The sequence below is a fragment of the Phasianus colchicus genome, chromosome 21 (genome assembly GCF_987193195.1).
Source record: "Phasianus colchicus chromosome 21, bPhaCol1.hap1.1, whole genome shotgun sequence".
Classification (NCBI taxonomy): Eukaryota; Metazoa; Chordata; class Aves; order Galliformes; family Phasianidae; genus Phasianus; species Phasianus colchicus.
This window is the reverse complement of record NC_143456.1, coordinates 5,244,317-5,253,501: the sequence shown is the minus strand read 5'-3', so window position 1 is coordinate 5,253,501 and position 9,185 is coordinate 5,244,317. Positions and strand designations below refer to the sequence as shown.

Genomic DNA, 9,185 nt, shown 5'->3' with positions numbered 1-9,185 from the left:
ATGAATGGTCAAGGGCAATACTCAGTTGCAAAGTTACAATATACAGAGCAATCTAGAATAATCAGTTTGTGGCACAAACTAAATCACACCAGTTTCAGAATATCTAACAACACTCAAAAGAATGTGCAAAGATGTGAAAATCAGCTAGATGAAGAGGCAGCGCTAATGAGATAAGCTAAGGTTCACACCATGAACATACAGAGGGCCCAACAGGGAATACTGAAAATATCTGATGAATGAAGAACAAGAAGCCACCAGTTGGCAATCATGTTACAATTTTATTGTATAAATATCTGCAATCTGCATAGATTCTCTGTGCATGTTATGCATAACACAAATAAGAGACCCTTGCTTTAGTCTGCAGCAGGAGAACAGAAATCTAAGTGCACAGTAAATATGATATTCTGCAGCGATCTGAAAGTACATTAAAATATTTCTGATCATAGTAAATGTTAGTGACATTCCTGTGATAAGCATGGCACGATTAAGTGATTGACATGTGGAAGACAAGAAAGGAATCGTGCAGATAGTCTTCCCTAGTTAATGACTAAGGGAAAAAAGAAGATACCTCCAGCTTCCAGAAGTAAAAGAAGCAAGAATGTTTGAGCTAATAGGTTTGACAGTCTGGAGGCAAATTTACTTCAAGGCTGATTCTAGATGGGTACTATGCCTTATTTTAACTCTATCTAATATAATCATTGGTGTCTTGTAATCATAAAGGGATTGTAATAGACTCTTCTTCCAACCAGCTGAGCCGCAGGCCATTTTGTAGTGGAAAACAGTATGAAGGTCCATGGCTTGTCTTCAACCAGCCTTCAATTTTAGATATCCAGTTTTAGGAATTTTAGATCTTTTCTTTGAAAGGACTTTGCATTTAGCAGTTTTGCCTCACTGGCATGTTTGAAACCAAGACAGAAGTGCTACTGATACCTAAGGTCAGTAATGCAAAGCTGTTAGAACTAGGTGGTTCTAACCCATAGTGACTTGCTAAAGTTGAGTGGGAAGGTATCTCGTAAATGCTATTTCTGTGTATATTAGTTCAAATATGGACAGAAGGCTTCATTTTCTACTTCCCTGGGCATCTGAGTTGATTTTTTATTTTTATTTTTTTAATAAAAAAAGGCTTTTAATTCTGGATGCCTGAGCTGTCCAGTATTTTTTTTTCTGAGCAGTACTATTGGTGTAAGAGTAAGCTTCTTCCATGTCAAAGTACTCACGTAATAAGTGCATATTTAAATTAGCTCTGGATGCTACAGAAACTAATATATTATTTAAAACTTCATGTTGTGTGGGAAGGGGATAAGGAATAATAGCAAACACAATCATTCTTTCTAAGCCAGAGAAACGACGGAAGCTGTCTAGAATAGTGTACTCCTCTAGCCCTTCATTCATTTTTCTTGGTAATATATTTGACTTCCTCAATTCTTTTCTCAGTATTTCACTGTATGCCAATACTTTGTCACTGTTGTAGCACAGAATAGCTATATCTTTCTCAGAGTAACCACTTTTAAGATAATTATGACAATGCTTTGCCACATACTCTGCTATTTCATTTCTGTCTGTCATACGTACTTCTTCAAAGAAGCCTTTGACACCATGAACACATGTGGCTGAATCTAACAACCTCCGTAAACGTGCTTGTGGAATACCTACAGTAGGATTTTCTACAATCTCTTCCATTGTGTTCTTTAGATAGCAATAGATACTGTTAGCATTACGAACCACCTTGGTTAGCATCTCCACAGGATCATGCTGTCTTGGTTCTGGAAGACCAGTGGAGAAACAGTGAGTTGTCTGCAAGTAGTCCAAGAAAATCCACAGAAAGCCAGGCTCAGAGAGCTCTGGTGATGAAGTCAAATCCAATGCCTTTTGGTACCAATCACCATTCTCATTTCGGAAATTCTGTGCTTCATCAATTATTATGTGCTTCACATAACTATAGCTGTTCTTCAAAAAGGCTACTCTTGTCACAGCTTGGCAGATGTTCTTCTTTCTGCAGAAGAAATGCAAGTGGATTTAAAACAGTCTCTGTGCATGGTAAAGTACTAGTTATACTTGATCAGAGCAAAATAACGCCAATGGTATTTTAATCACATTTACTACTAGATACTAGGGATGTCAAGAGAAAAAAAAATAAACCTTACTAAAAATACGTTCCAAATACACATATCAAAAACTGCAGTGGTGATGGACACCTAGCACACCAGATCTAATCGGTGCTCAGCTATTTTAAAGTGTTGGTCAAATAACATATTGAAAAAATAACAGGAGTTAAGACTTACCTCACAAAATCTTTCAGAGGTTTGTTCTCACATATGTAAAGAACCTCCTGTTGTTTGCATTTAAACATATTTCTTATTTTCTCTATGACTTTGAGGGCCACAACAGTTTTTCCTGTTCCCGGTAGACCATAAACATACAGCTTCTTAGTTTTGTGGAGATTTTCTGACAGTAGCTGGTATTGTTCAATGGTCAAGAGGTTCAAAAATTCAAAGCCAACAGAGTCACTCAAGAAAGATTTGAAATTCAGCAAAACTATGATGAGAGAATGCAAGAGGTTTTTCAAGTTGACACTGTTGATTAAGCCGTAGTTTTGAGGATACAGTTTTTGAACATTCAGATCCCATTCCTCTCCATAGTTATAGCTGGGAGGCAAAGTCAGTAGCTTTGGTATTACACACAGTTTGTGAGTATAACCTCCAGTGTTGACTAATTTCTCCTTCAGCCTCCAGGCTGTGCGTCTTGAGTAGTGAAATAAGTCCTCAGAGATATGTTTACATACTGTATAGAGGATAGGTGGCCTACCCTTGGCTACTAGGAGAACATCACAGATTATGCCTTGGTTTTCTGACAAGCCAACCTCAACAGCCCAGCTTCTGGAAAATATCACAACTCCTTCAAAAACATCCTTCAACTGTTCATCCATTAAACTCTTCAGCCCTTGGTGCTCTTGGAAGAGATCTTTAATGAGTTTTTCTGGAGCATATGTTAGGCTGTGGGATTTCACTATCAATGCAGAGCACAAGAAATACTTGGTGTTAATATAAAATATAAAAATCCAGCCCTCTAAAATGATGCTGAGAGGATTAATACTGGTGGAAGTCCACAAATACAGATCCTAGCTGCCTGAAAGCCCTTTTCATGTGTTTCTAGATTTTTTTTTTTTTTTAATACTGAGTTATCTGATGATGCAGTATTTACATTTCCTACCCAGGTCACAGTTCTTTTACTAAAGATGCCAGCACAGGGCCAGCTTATTCCTGCCAAGCTTAGGTAAACCAGCCCAGCAGACAGATTAACAAACAGCTCAGTAGAAAAGCCCCGGGACATCTGGCTGATCTTGCAAGGCCACAGAAATTCTTCTCTCTTCCCAGGCCCTGTCATTTTACATATTTTGGGCTGATTCCAAGTGAACTTACCCTACTATCTTTCCCACTTCTCAGTAGACTGTGAAAAATTGGCACAGCCATGCTCTGTCTCCAGAGATGTTCAGCTAGCTGAGCTCCATCATGTATACATGTCAGTATCTGGAAGATATCAGTCCTCGGGGAAGGGGCACCAACCTTTGGATGCAATGTTGCCATCAGATCTGCAAACCATTTCCATCTCCCTCACCTGTTTAAATACTTTCTTCAAACTCCTTGATCACATCCTTGGTATTCATCTTGTAGACCTACCAGTCACTGAAAGCAATGCGTATACCTACCTGGAAACAGTTGCTCACAAAGATCATCCAGGCTGTCAAGGCCCTGGCGTGAGTAAACTGACTTGGCACAGGGTGGCCCCCCTGTCACACTGAGCTCTAGCTTAAAGGTCTCAGAAAATTCTGATAGATCTGGAAAAGAGAAATGAAAACATGATATGGCACGAGCTGTCGCTGCCCCTTAGTGCAAGGTGTACAACCACCCTCACGCTGGTTTTAAACCTTTTATTCTTATTTAAAATAACAAATGTGATAAATAAACAGAAGGAGTGGACAACAGCTGATTAGCAGTGAATAGACTCCAGTTACAGATCATGGAGTTGTTCTTGGTCTTCTTATCTCTTTAACTTCTGTTGTGATCTCTGGCTCTATTAGTGATGCTCCTTTCATTGCCCAAGAACTGGCCAATGAACAATCTGTCTACAGCTTTCTGCCTGCCAGGCTGATAGCAACACTGGGGAAAGATCCTAAAAGGCAGGAGGACCAAGACAGTTTGGACCAAATCCAACCTAAAGAAAACCGAAGGAAATACCAAAATCAGAAGTGGATTATTCTGAGTCTTATGGACCTGGATCAGCAGAGATCATCCACGCAGCCCATTCATTTGCTTTCAGTCTCCTGACAGTGCCTCCGTCGAACAGCCATGACTGCGGATCTTCTGAAAACACTGCACAAGTAAACGGTTCAACCTTCACAGCACAGACATAGCCACAGTGCTCTACAGCCTCCTTATACACTCTGAAGATTCTGTATTCACACCTTATCTGGTGCTCACATCCACTTTTGCAGAAATGGAATATGGTTAATTTTTCCTGATGAACAGAATCAATTAGGTTTCTTAATTTTTCAAGGTCTTTATCATCACTTTTGAATCCCTGTACGACCCTGTTATCATCCACACCAATCCATAAATACCCGCCACGTGCATTTGCAAATCCAGAGATGTACTGAGGTAATATCTCTTTAACACGAGTTAAAAATTTTTCAGTGGAAAAGTGCTTAAATTCTATGTTCCCTGACTCTGTGAAATTCAATGTCTCTCCACACTGCAGTTGGTCCCTCTTAAACAATTCAGCAACAGTGTTATTTACAATATGCATGTCTTCTTCAGCAGCCATTGTCTTCTTTTTTTTAGCAGGTGCTTGTGTGCTATGTTCTGTCCTAGCTTCATTTTGCTTTTCTTCAAGGAAAAACAAAGCTTCAGTAGGGGTCATGTGGGAAAGAGAAGCACCACTTCTTGTATACAACCCACTGCTGAGGCTACAGATACGTGGCTTCACAGAACTAGAGGTTGAGGATATCTTTTCGCTGTTCCATGTTTTAATAAAAATCAAAAGGTTATTTTCCTGCTGTTCAAAGTCCAGGTATTTTGTCAAGTCCGGAAATAAAAGAAGAGAACGAAAAATATCTTGTAAATCCAGTCCGATCTCATCTCTCTGTAAGTCGTAGTTTTCATTTTCTATCTCTGCTTTTACCACACCTCCTCCAGAGTTTAGCAAGGCACACACTGCAGAGGCAAGGATGTGTTTTTGATCTTGTTTTGAATCTTTTGGCATCTTTTTTCTTGCTTTCTCACCAAAAGTTATTTTTCCAACACACAAAACTACTTCAGGATACTGTGTTGCTGCATCAACCCGGACCAGCTGCTGCAGTTCATCATCTTTAAGAGCCATTTTGTGCCTGGAACAATTGTTAAAAAAAAAAAAAAAACTGCTTACCATTTATATCAAAACATCACACTTCCAAATGCTCCCCAAAAAAACATCAGCTTAACAGCAGCTACTCTCCAAACAGCAAATACAGAGATGAGAGATTAAACAAATTATAATAATTTGTTCCCCCAAATGGGTCCCAACCTTTGGTTTATGGGAGATTTTGTGCTTTCCCCATGCTGCTTCCCCTATTCACAGTGCCAGCAGCCTGCATTGCCCAGAGCAACAGCACCACTGCACAGCAGCAGGGAGTTTCCACCACTTCCAAAACAGAAAGTTTGCCTAAAATCCACAGGCCACCATCTGTCTCTTCCCTTACATCCAGTCTCAGCCTCCTCTCTGTTAAATGGAAGCCATTTCCCCTTGTCCTGTCTCCTTTCTCACAGCCCCTTGAGATACAGGAAGAAATCACAAGCGAGCAACTGTAACTATTGTACCAAGTCACGGGCATGCTTTTCCTTTCAAAGCACTTTCTATTGGGCTGATGGGATATTTTTTTTTAATTATTATTTTTTGCAGTTGTTATTTTCCTGTTTTTATTCAAAGGAATACAAAATCTCACTGTTCCCATTTCCAAAGAAAAACTCGCTACGCAACGGCCTCACAGCACGGCCCCGCACCTCAACCGCGCAAGGCAGGAAACGCTCGCGTCGGCGCCTCGCCTTCCTATTGGCGAGCGGCCGAGTCAGTGAGTAGAACCGCGTGTTGCCATTGGATGTGAGCCGGCGGGGGGGCGGGACAAGGCGGTGAGTTCCTGCTGGGCGCGTGGGGTCCGGGTGAGCGGGGCGCTGAGGGGAGCGGGGGAAGGAAGCGCTGCAGGGCGGGTGCGGGGCTTGGGAGGCGATCGGGGGACTCAGGGGAAGGGATCAGGGCCTGGCTGGTAGGGATGAGTGCGCGGAGGAGATGGGAGCTGCAGTGCTGATGGGTGGCTTGCGGGGGAGGGTCGGATTAAGGTAGGCCTGGGGGTCCTTGGAAGGCTGCTGCGGGGTTCTGTGGCAGGGTTTTCATCCGCTGTTCAGCCTGGTGCTGGGCCTTCCTGGCACCTCAGCTCGTGGTTACTGTATCTTACCTGCAAAGCATGCTTTAGCCTCTTAACTGTAAGAGTAAGCACTGCTAAGGAGATAGAAAATGCTGCACCTGTGGATGAGTAACACAAGTCAGTTCCTTCTGCCTGTTGCACTCCTGTTTGTGAGGCGGAGTTTTAATTAAGTTTGAAGCCAATGGAGCAGCAGTAAAAGGGACAGCAATAAAAGGGGTCTTTGTGTGCAGCAGGAGACATGCTGGTTGAGCAGCAGTGTTCAGGAAGAAGTGGAGAGTTTTTCCTTCTCCATTTCTAATTTGGCTTTGTCACACATGCAGCTGAACACACAAGCTCTATGAAGGAGTGAAAGCCAGCACACTGATGGCACAAAGTACCATCTCTACAGCACTGCTGTGTCAGGGAGCTGAGTATAAATAACAAGCAGGTAGACCAACAGTTATATACAGAAGGAAAAGTCAACTCACCCAGCTAGTGAAGGGGCCCTCTGGCTATGCAGCACTCCTTCTCAAACAGCAGTCTAAGTCCAAAAGATGGTTTCCTTTCTTTGGCTGGCTCTTATATACACTACCCAGGTCCACCCCTCCTGGTCACGTGGGGAGGATAGGTGCAATCTGTGCTCCCTGGACCAGCCACAACCCTCCATTAGGTGCTCAGTCATTACGTCAAGCGTTGGACAGACATGATGGTGTTTTGTTTTTGTTTTCCTTCCTTTCTTCTTTTCTAGAAGCAAACAAGCACCTGGAACTAGAACTTTTCTGTCCTAATTTCTGGCCTAGGAGCAAATTTCTTGTTGAATGGAAACAGATTTGACCAAAGCAATGATGAGTGAAGTATTCTCTGAACTGGTATTGCTGAGACTTTTTGTCTTTGCTCTGACCAGGGCGTGATCACGTAATCTTCTCTCTGAGCTTATTTAGGCTAAGCTCTTCTAGAGCAGTTTGCTGCTGCTTGAAATCCAAAAAAATAGTGAGGAAAAAAGATTCATAATGTTTTGTTTTTTTTTTTTAGTAGTAGAAAAAGTATTGATTTGAAAACTGGGTTGTGCAAATAGCTGTTTGGATTTGTGTATCTTGCTGCAATACCAGATTTAGTACAGAATTTGCAGTGAGAGAGGTTTCTTGGCTTTTCTCCTATGTGTGACATGGCTTTCAGACCTCCAGGTGCTACAGCTTCTGTATCCTCTGCGCTTATAAATGCAATGTAGACTCTGTAAAATGTAGTTTGACATTTTTTCTGGTAAAGAACTCATTAGCAGTTGTTTCAGCCCTGTTATCATCTAGTGATTGCTGGCATTGATGCAGCGAACAGCATTTTTAGAAGTGAGTTCTGTTGTCAGAGTGGCCCTGGTGCTCTGCTCTCATGCTGTCTGTTGGGTGTGAGATGGAGATGAGCTGTGAAGAAGTCATACAGCTGCTTCTCTTCTGGTAGGGCTGAGGATGTTGAAATGCAGCTATTAGAGAAAGAATATGCCTGATGTAGCTCTTCATTGGAGATGGTTTTTACTACATGTGGATTTTCAGAAAGAAAATTACTGACTTCTCTGATGTCGTGAGACCCTCTAAAAGATTACTTGGGTTCATAGGTACCTATTGAGGTACCCAGAAAAAGTGACACCCAGAATGCCTGGTAGGTGCTGAGGGGGTTTAATTTCTATTTTTGAAAACACAGCAACTTTTCACTGACACCTGATTCAGTAGTTAGGAATTAGTGATGGGCTGTACTGATCTGAATCCATGGGACTGCAGAGGGATGAAGTGCAGCCCTTTCGGAGAGGAGAAAAGGCTGAGCTAATCAAACAAGTACAAGAAAAGACACTCTAATGCAGTTTTCTATTCTCTTCCAGGTTTTGGTGCCAGCTTTATATTAATTTCTCTCTGCTTGTGGAGAAGTGTCGGTGCTCAGTCGAGTTAGAGAGCTCTCACAGTTTTTGTAGCATCAAAATAGTTCTCAGAATAGTTCTGCTTTATTGTGTTCAACATACATCTTATATACCATTAACTTACAAGCCAGAAATTCCTGTCCCTTTAATCAGTTAATTGGCCAAGCTTCTCCCAAACAACAGTGATAAAGGATGAAAGGTTTCTTAAGTGTGATAAGATAACAATGCATACAGACAGAACCTCCTGCTTAGCCTTAGACGCAAACAGATACCATTTGCTCTCTGTCTTACTCCATACTCCCAAGGTTTCACAGTGATAGCATCTATCAGGGAGTCTGATAACTCGTTGCTGACTGCTCACAGTTACATTTTCCCCCACAGAGAAGGAAGCTTCTGTGGGGGATGTACCTAGGAGTACAGTTACAGTGATTCTGTTCTAAGGAGAAGTCACGTGGTTTCTGATCACAGAATCACAGAATGGCCAGGGTTGGAAGGGACCTCAAGGACCATGAATCTCCAACCCCCCTGCCACATGCAGGGCCACCAACCTTCCCACCTAATGCTAGACCAGGCTGCCCAGAGCCCCATCCAATCTGGCCTTGAACACCTCCAAGGACGGGGCATCCACAACCTCTCTGGGCAGCCTGTTCCAGTACCTCACCACTCTCTCTGTAAAGAATTTCCCCCTGATGTCCAAGGAAGTGTGATGAGGAAGTGTGGAAGGCAACTCAATCATTCGTTCGTTCGTTCGCTCGTTCATTCGTTTGTTCTTTCTTTCGATTTGCTAAGAATGTGGCTTAGCTTTGCTGGGTGTTCTAAAAAAGATCTGCAAAGTCAAATTCTGACAAT

At 42.2% G+C, this 9,185-nt stretch overlaps 1 protein-coding gene, 1 long non-coding RNA gene and 1 other non-coding gene across 6 annotated transcripts; 2 read left to right on the top strand and 1 right to left on the bottom strand.

Moving 5' to 3' along the window:
* Positions 1–20: 20 nt before the first annotated feature.
* LOC116228135 (schlafen family member 13-like) lies at positions 21–7,111 on the bottom strand. 4 transcript variants are annotated; one of them, XM_090122633.1, is made up of 6 exons: positions 6,922–7,111; positions 6,485–6,552; positions 4,272–5,383; positions 3,707–3,835; positions 2,283–3,006; positions 21–1,993 (listed from the first exon to the last, which is right to left on the bottom strand). In XM_090122633.1, exons 2-6 carry the CDS (start codon positions 6,493–6,495, stop codon positions 1,102–1,104), a joined length of 2,868 nt encoding a protein of 955 aa, XP_089978759.1. In that variant the 5' UTR covers positions 6,496–6,552; positions 6,922–7,111; the 3' UTR covers positions 21–1,101. The 4 variants fall into 4 exon arrangements, 3 of the variants coding, with proteins under 3 accessions (XP_089978759.1, XP_089978761.1, XP_089978762.1); XM_090122635.1 differs by lacking the exon at positions 6,485–6,552; XR_016459262.1 differs by lacking the exons at positions 21–1,993; positions 6,922–7,111 and adding an exon at positions 3,420–3,563 and having other exon boundaries at positions 2,920–3,006; positions 6,485–6,631.
* On the top strand, positions 6,160–7,374 carry LOC116228137 (uncharacterized). Its single transcript, XR_004166707.2, has 2 exons — positions 6,160–6,191; positions 7,182–7,374. It is a non-coding gene; the product is annotated as an uncharacterized LOC116228137 (long non-coding RNA).
* LOC116228258 (Z30 small nucleolar RNA) lies at positions 7,271–7,368 on the top strand. The gene has a single exon (XR_004166739.1). It is a non-coding gene; the product is annotated as a Z30 small nucleolar RNA (small nucleolar RNA).
* Positions 7,375–9,185: the final 1,811 nt, after the last annotated feature.